The sequence below is a fragment of the Pleurodeles waltl genome, chromosome 11, assembly GCF_031143425.1.
Source record: "Pleurodeles waltl isolate 20211129_DDA chromosome 11, aPleWal1.hap1.20221129, whole genome shotgun sequence".
In the NCBI taxonomy this organism is placed as follows: domain Eukaryota; kingdom Metazoa; phylum Chordata; class Amphibia; order Caudata; family Salamandridae; genus Pleurodeles; species Pleurodeles waltl.
This window is the reverse complement of record NC_090450.1, coordinates 87206732-87226898: the sequence shown is the minus strand read 5'-3', so window position 1 is coordinate 87226898 and position 20167 is coordinate 87206732. Positions and strand designations below refer to the sequence as shown.

The 20167-nt window shown below is 43.9% G+C and overlaps 1 protein-coding gene across 2 annotated transcripts in view; it reads right to left on the bottom strand.

The window, feature by feature from the left end:
• The window catches only part of ACAP2 (ArfGAP with coiled-coil, ankyrin repeat and PH domains 2), a 333281-nt gene that overhangs the window by 199188 nt on the left and 113926 nt on the right, over positions 1 to 20167 (bottom strand). For both annotated transcript variants that reach the window (XM_069213160.1, XM_069213161.1), the window contains exons 3-4: positions 4593 to 4712; positions 71 to 124 (exon numbers count right to left, since the gene is read on the bottom strand). In XM_069213160.1, the coding sequence (XP_069069261.1) occupies positions 71 to 124; positions 4593 to 4712 (174 nt within the window). The remainder of the gene's footprint in view (positions 1 to 70; positions 125 to 4592; positions 4713 to 20167) is intronic.

Here is a 20167-nt window from a genome sequence, read left to right as displayed (position 1 = left end):
ACTCAATCAGTAATGACTGGTGCACCCGTAACAGACACATACATTATTTTGTACATCTGAGCAAACTTACTGTGTGATAATTGATCATTTCTTGGAGGCTGTCAGAGAACTTTGTCAAGCTAGACTGCAAAAAATAACAAGAAAAAGAAATAATGTAAAGCAAATACTGTCAATTTTTAGGAATATTCCATTGGAGTACACAATGAATCGCATTTAGAACACACTGTGCTTTATATCACTAGCAAGAATCTTCTGAAAACCCTTGTTAAGTGACTGAAAGGGCACCTTATGCCTTTGGAAGAAAAGGACCTGCAACAATGATCAAACTCAATTGCTTTAAATGGAATCTAAAATGTATGTCTGGATGGGCCGCCTACCAAACGTAATTTGGTTAGAAAGGATATATTTCAATTAATTTTTGTAATGTTTTCAAATAAACAGGAATTTAAAGCAGGAATTCTAGCAGTATTTATTTTCATTTTATACTGGCACTATTCACCTAGACAAATCACGTAGCGCGTTAGTTTTACTTTTGAAGGAAGGCATTTAATTTGATATTAATATTTAAAGGTCACTTTGCAATGTCTAAAAGCACTTAACTTAGGCAAAACTTACGAAAACTGAATGTTAAATTATCGCTAGATATTGAAAGAAAAATACGTTATTAGTAACACATAATAACCACAAGCAAGCTCATCTCAGGTGCGGGCCACTACAGAAAACTAATGTTCATATATATATATATATATATATATATATATATATATATATATATATATATATATATATATATATATATATATATATAGAGAGAGAGAGAGAGAGAGAGAGAGAGAGAGAGAGAGAGAGAGAGAGAGAGAGAGAGAGAGAGAGAGAGAGAGAGAGAGAGAGATGTTCGAAATTCCTTTAATTTCATTTTGCATAATTACACAAGATTTCGGGAAACATATGCGAACTGCCAATTTGGTATTTAGTGTTATATTTTAGCGTGAAATGCATCCTCATGACCATTTTGGACATGAGGACACATTCTGCACGAAAAGAAAAAAGCACAAACAAAGCACAAGTTCCATGAAAAACAAACATTCACATATTATTTCCTTTGCTCCCGCAACAGGATTTTTCCTTAAAAAGACTTGAAATTATGTGAAATGATGCAATGGCATAATTTCAGAAATTTTGTGCAAGAAGCGTATTGGTGGAAATTATGCAAATCTGTGCCAGTGTAACAAAAATTTAGTTCAGGCCTAATCAGAAATTGACTCGCTGCAAGACATGGCTTGTGACTGTGTATATTTGTTCCCTTAAATTGTTAGAACTTCTATCTCCTCCCACCCCACCCCAAAGTATATACCGATGGTGAACACCTTATTGTTTATTCTCTCACACACAGGGTCACTGTGGATTTTTAAAGCTGGTCATGATGTGATGGAACTGCCACAGCCAAAGAAGACCTGTGTTGCTGCACAGAAGAAACTGACACTTAAGGAGAAGGTGTAATGAAAGGCAGGAAAGGCATGTTAGGGGAGCTATTTCAGCAGGACAGGCAACAGTTTAATCTAAATTCATGTTTCTCTTCACAGGACTTGTATTATCTTATTTTAGGTCTATGTTAACAGCATTTGTTTACAGATAGTGGATCATCTGGAATCAAAGCACAAAAGAGAGAACTATTAAACATGACGTGTATGCGTCTCTAAAACCATGTTTATGTTCCTGGAACATGCATAGAGACAAAGGACTACAGGGTATCGAAATACTACAAAGAAATGTGTACATTATAATTGGAAAAGAGAAATGCTGATAAATAGGAGAAAGAGCTACTGAGGGAGAGAGTTTCCTTTGGTAGGGCCAGTTACTATAAGGGTTTGAAATGGAGGCACTTTCATTTGGAGGAAGCATCACCTATGGTCTGACATGCTGGGTGAAATGATTTGTGGACTTGATCTAAAAGTATTTGATGTTTTCCCAGGTACTGCACAGAATGTCAGGGAGGGGATTGTGAAGACGACAACAAACTGAACCGGAAGCCAGTGGAAGTGACTGAGTACAGGAGTGGTTTGAATAGTTTTGTAAGCCCTAGCTTCCATCCTAGGCTGATTTACGCAATTTCTGAAACCGACTGATGCACTTCTAATCAATATTTGCAACGAGTATCACATCAATAACGATGGTCAGATGGTCCTTAATAAAAAGGGTTAGATACTTTGAAAAGATTGATAAAGAACTGTGTGCTGTGCCACATGTTCTTTATGTAAGCTGGCACAGAATGAGTAATCGGAGAGGAACCCTAAGGGTTTTAGTTTGGATTCCGTAGCAAATAATATCTAGCCAAGGGTGACAGTCGAGTAATACTGTAAAAATATGAATACTTTGGTCCAACAGTTTAAAAGAAGCAGAATTGAGCCCTTTCGACTGAGATATTTTTTTCTCTTGTGATCAACATAAAACACGTTTGCATTTGTTTTTGGATTTTGACTAATACAAATCTTTTACTGGTACAAAATGTATTCTACTTTGCGATATCTGGCATAAAACTGTGACTTAAATGTGCCATTATATTGTCCAGTTAATCACCTTTATCTAAATTAACAGATTAGCACACTGAGTCTCAGTAGGAGAGTACTATTAACAAATGTCAAACAATGGCACATTGATCTCCGATGGAAAAAGGTTCCATATTTACTGATGCATCATCAGGACAATCCACAATGGGTTTTGCAAGAAATGTTAACTAGGATGGTTCTTTCTCATAAAAGGAAGGTTTAATATATACCTGTAGGTTTAAAAAAGTCTGGATTTCCCATATTGAAATGAACATAATAATATCCAAAACATACATCAAGGTCATCAGGAAAGGAGACAGGAGACCAGCAAAAAGCTGGTGTCTTAGGATTGGTCACAGAAAATCTAACAGGCAGAAAAGCATTTTTGATGGTAAATCAGTATACCAATTATGTGTCGTAGTAACATTTAAAGATTATTCTTCCAAGGACTTTTCACTAAAGTAGAAATTGCATTATCATAATCATCATCTAATACTGGAATATTTGAAGATAAAACTGCCAGTGCCCTTTAAATTCTAAAACATTGCCAATAGGGGTTGCGAAGAATCAGTATCCTAAATGATTACATGTGTAGCTGAAGAGCTAAAAGAGAGACTATGTTTTCCTACTAGTACATGAAAAAGCGGTCAATGACAAAAATTCAAAAGTTGTGAGTGTGAAGGATTGCTTGTTTAGAAGCGTCATACCGCCTCCTTTTTGTTTGAACTATTAAAAGACAGTTTTGAAATTCATCTGGAAGCTCTAATACAGTATTAAAGCAATAAACAGAAATTAATGTGAACATTTCCTGACACACAGACTACACCTATTTTTAATGTTTTGCTGCAAATCTCACTTTTACAACAGCAGTTACTTGGGAAGCACAATCAAAAACCAAGGTTACCAATGTTAAAATATATAATACGGTAACTTCTTTCCTGGGAAAGGGTTCTCAAGTTACCAAGGGTTGTGAGGAATGAAGTTGATTGAAACAGATCCACCGGAAAATATAGGGGGTCACAATAATACAATCCTTTATACAGCACATAGCTGCACTTAATTCCCCTCCTACTCACCTGCTCAAAACCCCAAAAATGTAATGATAGGGCAAGCAGTATAACTTGGTCTAGAGCAAAGCCTAGAATAGTCCCGGCCGGATACTGCACCTGATCAAGGGGTCTTCTCATACAACTGCAAACTATGTCATTCAAGTTATCCCACACACAGGGATCACATAAATATCAGAGGTTACCAATTAATATTTGTCAACTGCTTTGCTAAACCTCCCTTAGGATTATCAATCTTAACAGCGGATAAGCAGACGCATAGCGATACTTATATATTTCTTTACTGTACATAAATTGGGGAATGGTGGTCTACTTTAAACTTATGTGACATCTGTTTGCATTATACAACATAAATTACATTGCAAGTAATTGACTGTTACAGTTTATTTATACATCTTGGTATGTGCCATTTCTGTATTACTGACATAACTCTTCATGTTATTGAAAATTCTATAACAGTGATCAAAATGCTAAAATTCAAGGATCCTAAGCTATATACATATGATACACATTCTTAATTACAGAAAAGACAGAAATTTTAACCTCAACACGTTCTCCTACTACGAAGACGATAATGAACAAAACAATTATTATATATATATCCAGTAGAAGGCGTTTTGCCGAAACGCGTTGACAGACATCACACTCAGGACTCTGTGTTACCTGTATAAGAAAATAAATTCATGAACTAAATACGAGCGCATTGGATTTAATCGATTTCGAGATTTGGGAGATACTTGATGGGATCGGTGCAGCCGTCAGATGGCTATCAGTCCATCTGTTGAAGAAATATATATATATATATATATATATATATATATATATATATATAGTTCTTTAATTAATGGCTTATACATTTGTATTAATTCTAAATGTCATCTTTATATATAACGTGTAACAGATTCATTTTCATAAGCTGGATGCTACCAGCAAGCTAGAATTCCCTTAAACTTAAAATACTTTCCAATTCATGTCTTACCTCAATCACCACATCCTTGCTTGAATACTGTGCAAGGTCCCGAATGCCATTCATAAATAGCTTGTTGGCGGCGCAAAAAGCCTTGCCAGCGTCAATCATGCCAATACATAACTTAACAAGCTAAGAAAAAAAAAAAAAGAGAGAAAATAATTATTTCCAACCCCACTTTAACATATTCTATACTGTCCAGAACACCACTGCACACATAAACATAAATATTGTTCGTTCCTTTGAGTCATATAAATTCCTGAAACAGACTTCTTATTCATAGATGTTTTGCTATGGTTGATTACGCCTTTCAGAGCATGCTTATAAAACTATGGGAAAGTTTTTCTTTTATTACCAGTGAGGTACCTACCTTTGACATTATACTATGCATTAGGGGAAACCAAATATATCCAATGTATACAATTCAACATACACAAGAGGAGATACTTTTAAATATAACATAACAATTAATAGAGTGCTAAGGGTTTCTAAACTAACTAGCTTTACTGTGACTCTGTTATTCACAGCCAGTGTGTGCCTTGACATTTAGAGAAGGAACCAGAAACTGATTTGAAAAGCTTTACACATCCAATACAGTTTAAATGAACATGTCCCTTTTCCCTGCAAGGAAGCCACCTGTAACAGTTTCTTTTTTCTTTCTTCTTCGATTTTTTTTTTTTCCAGATTCTAAGAAAAGTACTTTTTAAATAGGAAGATACCATCATAATACATATATACATTCAACCAAAATAATCATTAACTGCAGAATTACATGTGGCAAAGTGTGGCGAAATACATAAACTAACATTTCACCTAAAAAGATGTCTCAGAAGATGGGAAATGTATATAAGAAAAGTTTAGTAGCACTCTCATTGAACTTAATAGTACTGAATCAAAATTAAAAAGCAACAAAAATATCAAACTATAAATTAAATTAAAACATCACACTAAGAGAAACACAATTTCAGTGCTAGATGTAGGATCATTTAGCCTGTCACATAAAGTAGTTTAAGTAGTCTCATCCTAAGGGGAACGCAACAGTACACTCTCAGACAGTAGATATCAGGAAATCTCAAACAATGGAAGAAGAACAAAAAGGAATATGTTCAAGGTGGGACTATATTTGTAGATATTCATCAAGTTTAAACAAGAAGGCTGTCTTATCAGAAACAATTGCTCTAGGACCATACTATCATTACAGCATGCAGAACACACCCAATCCAAATCAATTGTTTAAATTATCTAGTTTGAATACATATTTTAACTCTTTAAGGCTAATGTGTTGATTTTCTTCCTAACATATATTTTGTCTTTGAATCCTTGAGCACCAAGAAATACTACGTATGTCTGTGTGCAGACCCTTATGGTGGCAGTTCTTATTGAAAGGGCTGGACCATCTAAACCTTCCAGACCAGTGGCCCATGATGCCCCCAAAGGTTGTTACAATGTGTGGCCCTGTTCCAGACATGTGTTTACTTCAACTAAGTTGCTTTGTTTCCTTTGTTTGAATACAATTTTTCAAACATTTTATTTATTGATATTTCTCAAAATACACCGACTATAGAGAAAATAAACATGTGTATTAGACTGGGATAAGGACATAGAGGGACTAGCTGCCTCTAGGATGAGAAAACAAAGTAGGAGGGTAGGTGGGTAAAATAAAGGAAAGCGAGGAAAAGAGGAGAAAGGAGTCAGATAAACTAAGTGTGCAAGTGAAAAAGACAGACCTATTCAGTACAGTAAATAGAGATTATGTCCATTTGCATATCAACTGGAGTACAACCAATCACAAGTTCAGTCTTGCTGCTTGATGAACATGTAGTCTTTATGGACCTTGGCGGCATCAGTAAGTCTCACTCCTAAATAGTCACACTCAGCTACCCTCTCCAAAACTTTTCCTACCAAGCCTACACTACCTTTTGGTTTTTGGGGAGGGGGGGGGAATTAAATCCCATATATTTAGTTTTGGTTCTGTTTATTTCCAACCCATTCACCTTAATAAAAAAGGTTTAATATCTCCAAAAGGGAACATAAGCCCTTTGGTGTTTTTGCAAGGAAAAGGGTGTCAGCGGCAAATAGTATTTCTGGGACCTTCAATTCAGCCAATTTTGGCGAGTCATTTTAACAATATATTAGATATGTGATGCAACCATTAATGAACAGCAATAAGAGGGTAGGTGCCAGAATACAGACCTGGTGAACGCCTCTTGTGATTGGAATATCCTCTGTGGATTCTCAGTGGAAAATACATCACAACATGTCAGGTCTCATTGAGACCCCTACAGTTCAGGCAAGAGAGGATCATGGTCACTTTCTATTCTTTCAGTGACCTTCATATCTGCCATTTTGTGTCAGATTCGAAGATCGATCAGGATATGATAGATATTGCCTGCACAATTGCCTGTTCTAGAAGTTGGCTTTGCGCATTGGTCAGATAGGTAGCGACCATTGAGGCTCCTAGGCCATAGGTCACTACAAACTCTACTATGTTTAATTCAGCTACACTCATCATCTTTCTCCTGGGTTTAAGTATAGAAGGTGTTCCTCAAATCTCATCTTCTCCAATCAATTCTGTCATAGGATCATAGGGCTCAAAGCAAGTGTTTAAGTCTCCCATCATCCTCACATGGTGCTATTCACAATAAGCATTTACAATGCTATCCAGGATTTTCAGTGTCAAAGATTTCTTACGGTGGGCACTTCTAGATGTCCCCTTTCTTAATAGAACAGTCTAAGGATGATTTTAGCCAAATATTTATCCCCCCTGACCGGTCTACCCACCTTAGAAACTCGTGCCACAATACTATATGTATTAAAGTCTCTTCTATATATTTGGTAAATTACCCAGCTCTTAAATGTATTGAAGCTGAGGACTATGGAATTTTGCAGAAGTGGTAACATATTCCTTATGAAAGTTTGATATTGTTCCAAAGTGCAGTCCCTGTTTTGGAAGGTCAGGGGATGGCAAGGTGGGCCATGGGAAGAGCAAAATTTTTTCAATTATACCACACAGATTAAGAAATACAGTATTACGCTCTCCTGCGTCAGTGTCAAATAGGACTAGCAAGACACTGCATTTTTTTAGATTGTTTAAATGTATCAAAATATAGAACATTGTCGGGCAAATTTCAGAAAAACCGTTAAGCCGCTTCAGTGATCTTTGACACTCACTTTCACCAAATTCAAAGGTGCATTAAGACTTTTTAGATGGTCTACACTGGGGGTCCCAAGGTAGGTTCAGAAGGAGGTGATTCTTGCTGGACTTTTCAGCTATCCACAGGAGATAAATGTAAGAAGAATAAATATAAATATAAATCAGTGACTGCCACTGGATACCCTGAAAATATGCAAGAAATTTAGCTGCCTTGGACACACGTTGCACTTCCTACACTGTGCAAACTGAACATCAAAGAGATACTGTTATTTTCATTCCTATACTTCATAATGGACACAACATTATAATCATGAGAGTGAGTCCTAGCCTTGGAGATTCCACTCCTTCATCTAAATGCTGGAGTTTAGTCGTTTTTGATTTTTTTAACTACAAATCAATTCTAGCATTGTATGTATTTGGATCCTTTTGCAAAAGAGCGGTAAGCAAAAATAATGAATGTCTAAACCTGAAATCATTTAAAAATAGAGCTGTGTTCCTCATCCTGCCATATGTTAATAGCAAAAAGCACACCACCCACGTTCAGCAAATGGCAATCTGATGTTGAGATGCTTGTGGTAATGCAATATGTGTGAAACTGCAAAGAATTACCCACAGCTGATGATAAATTAATCTGTTAACTTGCTATATAAATACATTTTTATCAACTTCCCAGTTATAAGTAGTATTTAATTTACTTCATTTCTCCAGCTTACTGGTTTGTTTTTTTCCAATGAACGGAAATATGTTATTAAGAGGCAACAAGCAGTAAATAAATCCCAGTTAATTTTGATATAGGTATGGAGACGTGCATAATGAAATTACACTGGAGAAGTTTAAAAAAGATGAAAAGGAATGTGAGCTACAGACTTCACTCGTTGATCACAATGTACACATTTACTCATTCGTTATTTCACAAACATTCCATTGCACTGCGCCCGCTGGTTAAATAGCATGCGATTCAAGGAAAAAAGTGGCCACACACAATGCCACAAGTCCAGAGAAGGTAACTCACCCAAGGACAAGACAACAATGTGGGCTTTCATGTTTTCCCCCCCAAGTCAGGAACGTTTCCCCAGTTTTAAAATCTGAGTCCCAGCGAAGGTCATCGAGAAGCTAGTCAACAGCCAACTATCCCGCTTCCTCGAGGACAACAGCACGCTAGACATTTCCCAATTTGGCTTCTGCAAGAACCACAGCACCGAGACCGTTCTCATCGCCGCAACTGACATCAGGATCATGCTCGACAAAGGTGAAACCGCAGCCCTCATCCTCCTTGACCTCTCGGCAGCCTTCAATACCGTCTGTCACCACACCCTCCGTACACGCCTTCACGACGCCGGGATCCACCACAAGCCCTGGATTGGATCACATCCTTTCTCTCTGGTAGAACTTAGAGAGTCCGCCTCCCTCCATTCCTGTCAAAAGCCACCAAGACCATCTGCAGAGTCCCCCAAGGATCCTCTCGCAGCCCTACCCTTTTCAAACTCTACATGGCACCACTCGCCAACATCGTCCGATCTCACGGCCTCAACATCGTCTCCTACGCAGACGACACCCAACTGATCCTCTCACTCACCAAGGACCCCGCCACCGCTAAGATCAATCTCCACAACAGACTGCATGGCAAAGCCAACTGGATGGAGATTAAGCCGCCTCAAACTGAACTTGGATAAGACTGAGATCCTAAGCATGGGATGACTCCTGGTGGCCAGCCACCCTTGGAACTGAACCAACTCCCACCACCCACGAACGCAACCTCAGCTTCATACTAGACTCATCACTCACCATGATCCAGCAGTCAACGCCGTCTCATCCTCATGTTTCAACACTCTCTGCATGCTTTGCAAGACATTCAGATGAATCCCCATCGAAACCAGAAGAACAGTCACCCACGCCCTCGTCAGCAGCAGACTGGACTACGGCAACGCACTCTATGCGGGAATAACGGCCAAGCTCCAGAGGAAACTTCAACGTATTCACAACGCCTCCGCACGCCTCATCCTCAATGTCACACGCCACAAACACATCTCAGCCCACCTCAGAGACCTACACTGGCTCCACGTCAACAGGAGGATCGCCTTCAGACTCCTCATCCACGCTCACTAGACTCTCCACGACGCAGGCCCTGCCTACACCAACGAGAGTCTCAGTTCCACGTACACACCCGCCAGCTCCGCTCCGCCAGCCTCGCCCTCACCACCATCCCTGCATCCATTGTACCACATCCGGCGGCAGATCCTTCTCCCACCTTGCCGCTAGAACCTGGAACTCCCTCCCCGTCAACCTACGCCTGACCCAGGAATTCCTGACCTTCAGGAAACGACTCAACACCTGGCTATTCGAGCCGTAGCAACCCCCCTCCCCCAAGCACCTTGAGACCCTAATGGGTGAGTAGCACACTTAACAGGTGATTGATTGAGTAAACGCAGAGAATTATTTAAACCTTTACCGTTTTCTACATTCGAAAAACATATCACTAATTAAACTGGAAAAGGTAAAACATTTCTACCTCCACTTAATAAAGAGGACATTTTAGACGGGAGAGCAAACCTTGCTTAACAAAAACTAACAAAAGGAACCACCTCACTCTTATAACTTGCTTAACCTACACCAGGTTTGACTGGAAATAACTTGGGTAAACTAAACACAGCATCTAACCCTGTAAATCTTTAACCCACAGGGATTTACTTCTTTGAGAGAGTAAGTCATCAATTACATTGGTAACTCTTTGGAGTTGCCCCACTCTTTCATGCGTTTTCTTAAAGTAAGAATGAGTTAATTACACAAACGTAACCTACAATGCATGCAGAACACACACCTAAACTGTAGTTCTATTTTGATTTGTGAACAGAGCATCACTAATGTAAGCAAAATTAGTTTGCATTTGTAAGTGCCATTTTCTGGTTCAAAGAATCAGCGCCAGTGGAGTGTTTTAATATCCCAAAGCAGAGAGCTATACCAGTTGATAAATTCTGTGAACCCCAATTATAGGGGCATTAAAATGAGGGAGATGGACTTTACCAACAGCTAGAGCCAGAGGCAGAAGGGCTATAAGGCTATTAGGATATTCCACCCACTTAAGGTAGAATGTTCTATATTGAAAAGGGCAAAATAAAAAGACAAATATTGGAATGCGGGAGCAGAAGGCTTATACCATCCATTATGAGACCGGAGATACTCCATTGTTCTTCAATGGAGTCCTCAGAAGTCCAATATTCCAATAATGCATACTGAACTTATTGCAGATAACATAGGCAAATACAGTGGTACTGAATAATGACAGAAGTATAAACGAATCGTAAACTACACTTCTAATAACACTGAGAAGGGTATTCTTAAGAGAAATATTTATCCTCTGGGTTTACCTACATATTTTTGTAGCTGTTAAATAGGTGTACTAAAGGAAAATAAGGTGTGAATCGAGAGAGAGAGAGAGAGAGAGAGAGACAGAGAGAGAGATAGCCTATTCCTCAAGATACCAACCTTTATTACACTAAAAGAAAGGTAAGGTTTAGGTTCAGTTAATATACGAACTATAACTCAAGTATTTAGTTGCCTACATCAAAATGTCAATTGTTGGCCACCAAAATGTGGTAAAATGGTCTTCACGAGCATCCCTTACTTTTATCAAGCCTCTGGTCTTGCGCATAGGAGAGAGTGAATATGCTTCCCTATATGTAGTAAAGATCAGATTGTGAGTTGTAAGAATTTTGATTTTTTTTTCATTTTTATTCTGAAACATTTTATAATGCCTGTAAAACTAGTAAGAGATTTTTAACAATCTTAAAAGTAATTTATATCATTGGGTGCTATGAGACAACCATGCTAACAGTATAACTGCTGTTGTTTGCATTCCAGGAGAGTAGCTGTGGGCCTTTTATTGGCTCAGCTTATCTAGTAATTCACAATTTACAACCTCGATATCCACAGACTTTTAGATTACTGGTCTCAACCTCTGTTTCTAAATACAACTTACTAACATTTGACTACAATGTATCAAATAGCCTCAGTTTAGTAAATAATACATCACTACACAGATTACATGATCAGTGTAGAGATCTGTGAAATATGTATCTCTGTACATCCCAAACCCCTTATATAGCTAACGATGGCCAAAAATATTATGCAGTATGAAATACAAGTTCAAAGATGATTTTTCTCCACTCAATTTTCTATAGGAAAATTGAACAGCAATACTGCAAAAACTGCTAAATATAATTACACCTCATTTGGCAGGAAGGGAGATTTTGATCCAGGAAATGTGCTTTATGTGGTATGGCGTAAATCAGGTTTAGTAGATTTGGAGTAATTAAGGTTCAAAATATACGTATATTACACAATGCGAAGGAAACGCGGAGCCGAGAGATCAAAAGATAATATCCCATTGGCTGCAACAATATCAACAACAATGTTGTGGAGGATATTTTAGGACTCAAGGACTAAGTACCAGTCTTAAGAAAAATCAAGCATTGGCAAAGCCAATAGGCCTCACCTATACAAAAGTTATTGGCTCTGGCAATGTGTCTTTGCCATGGTGTACATCAGTGTCGTTGCTGTTCAGCATGGCTAAAGTTAGTGGCGTGGAGTACTGTAGAGTGCAATGGGGGAGTAGAGTGTTGTGGAGTGGGGGAGTAGAGTGCCGTTGAGTGGAGGAGAGTAGAGTTCAATGGTTCAGTGGCAGAGTGTGTTGTGACAAGGGGTGGAATAGGATGAAGTGGGTTGAAGTTGACTGAGATAGAGGGATGGATTGGAGTAGAATTGGATTGGAGTAGAGTAGGGTGGGGTCAGTTGGATGGAGTAGGGTGAATGGAGTGCTGTGATTAGATTGGATTGGGGTGGGTTGATTGGACTGAAAAGGGGAGAATTGGATTGTTTTTTTTTGGGGTGGGGTGAATTTGGGTGAAGTGGTTTAGACTGGACTACCATGGGGTGTATTGGAGTGGACTGGAGCGGGGTGGGTTGGATTTGAGAGAGCATAGCTTATATAATCTATATTAACATGAAATGTTTATGAATTAAGGTGTTATACTGCCGCATAGAAACTATAGTAATAACAATTTTGCTTAGACGTGCGGTTGAATTGTGACCACGAAAAGTGGCCACCAATGTATACGCAAACTAATAATGATGATCAAAATGCATGTTACGTTCAAATGAGCTTATATTAACATTTGCGTTATTAAATCTGTATTGAAAACCTCATAGGCTTTAAGTTAGCATGAGCTGCAGCTTAGCTGTTTGGCTCTCATATTAAATGCATTTTTCTATTTTTCAGTGTGCTGACTCACAAGGGACCATGACCCTGTTTGTTCTTTTCTTCAAATCAAATCAAATCAAATCATTAGCATTTATAAAGCGCGCTACTCACCCGTGCGGGTCTCAAGGCGCTAGGGACAAAGGGGGTGGTTATCGCTGCTCGAACAGCCAGGTCTTTAGGAGTCTCCGGAAAGCGGAGTGGTCCTGGGTGGTCCTGAGGCTGGTGGGGAGGGAGTTCCAGGTCTTAGCCGCCAGGAAGGAGAAAGATCTCCCACCCGCCGTGGAGCGTCGGATGCGAGGGACGGCGGCGAGTGCGAGGCCAGAGGAGCGGAGGGGGCGGGTGGGGACGTAGAAGTTGAGGCGTCTGTTGAGGTATTCCGGTCCCTTGTCGTGGAGGGCTTTGTGTGCGTGGGTGAGAAGTCGGAAGGTGATCCTTTTGCTGACTGGGAGCCAATGCAGGTGTCTCAGGTGTGCGGAGATGTGGCTGCTGCGGGGTACGTCGAGGATGAGGCGGGCCGAGGCGTTTTGAATGCGTTGTAGGCGATTTTGGAGTTTGGCTGTGGTCCCGGCGTAGAGGGTGTTGCCGTAGTCCAGGCGGCTCGTGACGAGGGCGTGGGTCACGGTTTTTCTGGTGTCGGCGGGGATCCAGCGGAAGATCTTGCGGAGCATGCGGAGGGTGAGGAAGCAGGCGGAGGACACGGCGTTGACTTGCTTGGTCATGGTGAGAAGAGGGTCCAAGATGAAGCCGAGGTTGCGGGCGTGGTCTGCGGGGGTCGGTGCGGTGCCGAGGGCCGTGGGCCACCAGGAGTCGTCCCAGGCGGACGGGGTGTTGCCGAGGATGAGGACTTCAGTTTTTTCAGAGTTCAGCTTTAGGCGGCTGAGCCTCATCCAATCTGCGACGTCCTTCATACCCTCTTGTAGGTTGGTCTTGGCGCTGGCGGGGTCCTTGGTGAGGGAGAGTATAAGTTGGGTGTCGTCGGCATAGGAGGTGATGATGATGTCGTGCTTGCGTACGATGTTGGCGAGGGGGCTCATGTAGACATTGAAGAGTGTCGGGCTGAGTGATGAGCCTTGAGGTACGCCGCAGATGATCTCAGTGGGTTCTGAGCGAAACGGAGGGAGGTAGACTCTTTGGGAGAGGTTTGCGAGGAAGGAGGCGATCCAGTCCAGGGCCTGGTCTTGGATCCCGGTGGAGCAGAGGCGGGTGATTAGGGTGCGGTGACAGACGGTGTCAAAGGCAGCCGAGAGGTCAAGAAGAATGAGGGCGACTGTTTCACCGTTGTCCATCAGGGTTCTGATGTCGTCTGTGACTGAGATGAGGGCGGTTTCAGTGCTGTGGTTGGTTCGGAATCCGGTCTGTGAGGGGTCAAGCAGGTTGTTGTCTTCCAGGAAGGTGGTCAGCTGTTTGTTGACGGTCTTCTCTATTACTTTGGCTGGGAAAGGCAGAAGGGAGATGGGGCGGAAGTTTTTCAGGTCGCTCGGGTCAGCCGTAGGTTTCTTTAGTAGGGCGTTGACTTCGGCGTGTTTCCAGCATTCGGGGAAGGTAGCAGAAGAAAAAGAAGAGTTGATGATGGTCTGGAGGTGCGGGGCGATGATGTCGTCGGCTTTGTTAAAGATGAAGTGCGGGCAGGGGTCCGAAGGGGCGCCGGAGTGGATAGAGTTCATGATGGATTTGGTTTCTTCCGTGCTGATGTGGGTCCAGTTGTTGAGGGGGATGGTCGGGGATGTGGGTTCTGTGGTGTTTGGTTGGGTCTGGTGTCCGAAGCTGTCGTGGAGGTCGCTGATCTTGCGATGGAAGAAAGTGGCGAGGGATTCGCATAGATCCTGTGAGGGCGTGACGGCGTTGGCGTTGGGATTGGAGAACTCCTTGATGATGCTGAAGAGTTCTCTGCTGTTGTGGCTGTTTTTGTCCAGTCTGTCGGTGAAAAAATTCCTTTTGGCAGCGCGGATCAGGTGGTGGTGTTCGCGGGTAGCGTTCTTGAGGGCGGTCATGTGGTCAGCGGTGCGGTCCTTGCGCCAGGCTTTCTCAAGTGCGCGACAAGTTTTCTTTGATTCTTTGAGGGTGTCAGAGAACCAGAGGGGTTTCTTGGTGTTGTTCTGTCGCTGCGAGCGTTTGAGGGGAGCAAGGTTGTCTGCGCAGTTGGAGATCCAGTTTGTGAGGTTGAGGGCTGCGTCGTTGGGGTCGGTAGTGAGGGTGGGTTGGTTGGCGGCGAGTGCGGAGAAGAGTTGCTCTTCAGGGATCTTGTTCCACTGTCGGCGAGGGATGGGTTGAGTGCGGAGGTGGCGGGTCTCGCGTCGGAATGTGAAGTGGACGCAGCTGTGGTCGGTCCAATGTAGGGCGGAGGCGTGGCTGAAGAAGACGTGTTTGCTGGCGGAGAAGATAGGGTCGAGTGTGTGTCCGGCGATGTGGGTGGCAGTGTTCACCAGTTGTTTAAGGCCGAGGTTGGCGAGGTTGTCGAGCAGGATGGTGGTGTTGGGGTCGTTGTTTTGTTCCAGATGGAAGTTGAGGTCGCCTAGGAGGATGTAGTCCGGTGAGGCGAGGGCGTGCGGGGAGATGAAGTCGGCGATGGCGTCGCTGAAAGGGGCGCGAGGTCCGGGAGGACGGTAGACGAGGGATCCTCTGAGGGTGGTCCTCGGGTCGGTGCAAATCTGAAAATGCAGGTGTTCAGCGGCGAGAGGGGAGTCTTCAGTGGAGGTGGTGACGCTGATGGAGTCTTTGAAGACGATGGCGATACCTCCTCCTACTTGGTTGGTGCGGTCTTTCCTGGAGATTTTGTAGCCTTCGGGGATGGCGGTGGCGATGTCTGGAGCAGAGGAGGCGTTCATCCAGGTCTCCGTGATGAAGGCGACGTCCGGTGCTGTGGAGTCTAGGAGGTCCCAGAGTTCAACGGCGTGTTTGTGAACGGAGCGAGCGTTGACTAGGATGCACTTGAGGTGGTTGATGGCGCGTGGGCTTGTGGTCGTAGTTGTTGCGTGGTGGAAGATGCGTTTGCAGGAGTTGCAGGCGAAGGGTCCATGGGTGCGTTTGGGGTGAGCTTGGAAGCAGGTGTTGGAGCGTCCTGGGTTGAGGGCATGGAGGGTGGTGGGGTCGTAGCGGATCAGCGGGGCTTGGGAGAGCTGGGGACCAGGGGTCGTGGCGCTGGGCGCGGGCCAGGCGCGGACTGGCGCAGACGGGCTTGCCTCTGGTGCGCCTCCGGCGCGCCAGCGGCGCACCCGCTGCGCGGATGCGCAGCGGCCGCCATATGAGGTAGGAGGGGGCGGGGAGGGGTCAGCTGGGGGCGAATGGGAGCTGGGGGGCGGGGGGGTGCAGGAGGTCGCGGCGGGAAAGCACGAGGGAGGGGGGGACAGGTAGAGTGAGAAGAGCTGGGGGAGGGGGGTTTAAGGGTGGAGGGGGGAGAGTGTTAGGAGGTTTAGGAGATTAGGGAGAAAGATAGGTGTAGGGTTGTGAAGATAGGGGAGGGGGGGTTGTAGAGGTGGGTGAGGGTGAGAGGTAGAGTGAGGGGATAGGAAGATAGGTAATAGAGGGGGTGGCGGGAGGGGGGGAGAGATAGAGAAATAGGTAGAGAGAAAAGGTAGATAGAGAAATCGATAGATAGGGAAAAAGATAGAGAGATAGGAAGATAGGAGGAGGTGGAGAGTGAGGGAGTTGGATAGTGGGATAGAGAGATGGAGAGATAGGTAGATAGGAGGAGTGAGGGAGGTAGAAAGTGAACGGGTTAGATAGGGGAGATAGATGGGGGATGCGAGTGGGGGAGGGGGATGAGGCAGGAGCAGTAGGGCAGGCGCGGGGAGAAGAGGACGGAGGAGGCAGAAGAGCCGAAGGCAGAAGACAAGAAGACAAGAAGAACAGAAGAACAGAAGAAAAGAAGAACCGAAGACCGGAAGGACTGAAGACCGGAAGGACTGAAGACCCACAGAAGAACACAGAAGAACAGAGAGGAATACAGAAGAACACCGAGGAAGACAGAAGAACAGAGAAGAATACAGAAGAACAGAGAAGAATACAGAAGAACACAGAGGAAGACAGAAGAACACAGAGGAAGAAAGGAGAACACCGAGGAAGACAGAAGAACACCGAGGAAGACAGAAGAACACCGAGGAAGGCAGAAGAACACCGAGGAAGGCAGAAGAACACAGAGGAAGACAGAAGAAGACAGAGGAACACAGAAGAAGACAGAGGAACACAGAAGAACACAGAAGAACACGGAGGAAGATACAAAAAACGAAGAGACAGAGTGCAGAAGACCACAGCAGAAGATGAGGAAGAAGAGAAGAGGAGAGAAGACGGGGAGAAGAGAAGTACAGAAGAAGAATACAGACGAGGAGAGAGGAGGAAGAACAGAGAAGAAGAAAAGAGAAAAAGAAGCAGGAGCAGGAGAGAGGGTGAGTAGCGCGGGGCAGAACGAGGGGCTGGGAGGTGGGGGGTACTTACTGTGAGGTGGGTCTCAGGAACTCAGGAACCTGGAGGAGCTGCAGCGGCAGGGGGAGCGACCTACCCTTGGGTCAAGGGTCGCTACCACTGTCGCGCAGCGGCCGCCATATGAGGTAGGAGGGGGGGGGAGGGGTCAGCTGGGGGCGAATGGGAGCTGGGGGGCGGGGGCGTGCAGGAGGTCGCGGCGGGAAAGCGCGAGGGAGGGGGGGACAGGTAGAGTGAGAAGAGCTGGGGGAGGGGGGTTTAAGGGTGGAGGGGGGAGAGTGTTAGGAGGTTTAGGAGATTAGGGAGAAAGATAGGTGTAGGGTTGTGAAGATAGGGGAGGGGGGGTTGTAGAGGTGGGTGAGGGTGAGAGGTAGAGTGAGGGGATAGGAAGATAGGTAATAGAGGGGGTGGCGGGAGGGGGGGAGAGATAGAGAAATAGGTAGAGAGAAAAGGTAGAGAAATCGATAGATAGGGAAAAAGATAGAGAGATAGGAAGATAGGAGGAGGTGGAGAGTGAGGGAGTTGGATAGTGGGATAGAGAGATGGAGAGATAGGTAGATAGGAGGAGTGAGGGAGGTAGAAAGTGAACGGGTTAGATGAACGAGTTACTTACCTTCGGTAACGACTTTTCTGGTGGATACATTAGCTACCTGTGGATTCCTCACCTAATGAATACTCCCATGGCGCCAGCATTTGACGGAAATCTTCTTACTAGTCTCTGCACGTCGACGAGGACGTCACTCTAGCCCACGCGACGCCGTCTGACGTCATACAGGCAATAAGAAGTCCTCGCCGACGTGCCGATGACAGTACCAACATTTTTTACGTGCATGAGAATAATAATAATAACCCAATGCAATGAAAGAGCAAAGCAACATCTCTTAATATTGTAAATCACACAACATTGCAATAAAATAGCTGTAGATTTAATATAACCTTTTTTTTTTTTTTTTTTTTTAAACAAATAAATATATTTATACATACGAATCATGTATATACCCAATATATATATAGATTTATATATAAATATACACATATATACAAATATCATACATGCAAAATGTATTGCAACTTTGAAGACCAAAAGGAGCACACTCAAGGATTGCTTGGAGAGACCAAAAAGGCAACGGGGAGGCGGGTGGGACCGTGAGGAATCCACAGGTAGCTAATGTATCCACCAGAAAAGTCGTTACCGAAGGTAAGTAACTCGTTCTTCTGATGGATACAACTACCTGTGGATTCCTCACCTAATGAATAGAGTCCCAAAGCAGTACCACGCCCGGCGGTGGGTGCCTAAATGGTCAAACCAAGAAATCCTGCAGCACTGACCGTGCAAAATGACCGTCCCTTCTGACCTCAGAGTCCAAACAGTAATGTTTCACAAAAGTGTGAAGGGACGACCAAGTTGCGGCCTTGCAGATGTCAACCACAGGAACACCCCTGGCCAAGGCCGAAGAGGCCGACTTAGCTCTGGTGGAGTGAGCTCTAATGCCCTCAGGCGGATCCTTCTTTGCCAAAGAGTAACAGATTTTAATGCAAAGAACAACCCACCTGGAGAGTGTTCTCTTGTGGACTGCCTTTCCTCTCCTCTTGCCCACGTATCCGACAAACAGCTGATCCTCCAGCCTGATATCCTTCATTCTGTCGATATAGAAGCTCAACGCCCTTTTTGGGTCCAGGCGATGTAGTCTTTCTTCCTCCTTTGAAGGATGAGGCGGAGGATAAAACGTGGACAAAGTGATTGTCTGAGCCAAATGGAAGGGTGAAACAACCTTCGGAAGGAAAGCAGCCTTGGTCCTCAACACCACCTTATCCCCATAAAACGTTATATAAGGGGGTTTAACCGATAAGGCCTGCAACTCACTCACTCTCCTTGCAGATGTTATAGCTACCAGGAATACTGTTTTAATAACCAAATACCTTAAGGGGCAAGAATGCATAGGCTCAAAAGGGGACCCCATAAGGAAAGTCAGGACCAAGGACAAATCCCATTGAGGCATAACGAATGGTTTTGGAGGATATTGATTCAGAAGACCTTTCAAGAATCTGAGAACAATAGGGGATTTAAATAACGATGGTTGGTCTGGAAGACAAATGAAGGCTGACAAGGCCGACAAATAACCCTTAATGGTAGCTACTGCACAACCTTTCTGCGCTAGAGACAGTGCAAAAGACAAAACATGTGACAGATGAGCATGTAAGGGATCAATCTGTCTCTCTCCACACCACATAACAAATTTAGACCACCTATTAGCGTAGATAGATTTAGTGGAGTGTCGCCTGGCCGCTAAGATAACATCCACTACATCAGGCGGGAGAGAGAAGGAACTCAGGTTGCCCCGTTCAATCTCCAAGCATGTAGGTGCAGACTCTGGAGGTTGGGGTGTAAAACCTGCCCCTGCGACTGCGAGAGGAGGTCTGCCCTGAGAGGGAGACGGAGCGGAGGGCACAGTGAGAGTTGGAGAAGGTCGGAGTACCATACCCTCCTTGGCCAATCCGGAGCTATTAAGATGACTTGGGCCCGGTCTTGGCGAATTTTCCTCAACACTCGAGGAATCAAGGGTATGGGGGGAAACGCGTAAAGCAACTGGTCGCACCAGGTTATCTGAAACGCGTCCCCCAACGCTCCCTGCATCGGATACTGGAGGCTGCAGAATAACGGGCAATGCGCGTTCTCCCGAGTGGCAAACAGATCTATCCGAGGAAACCCCCACATCTGGAAGATTAAACAGACTTGATCTGGATGGAGACGCCACTCGT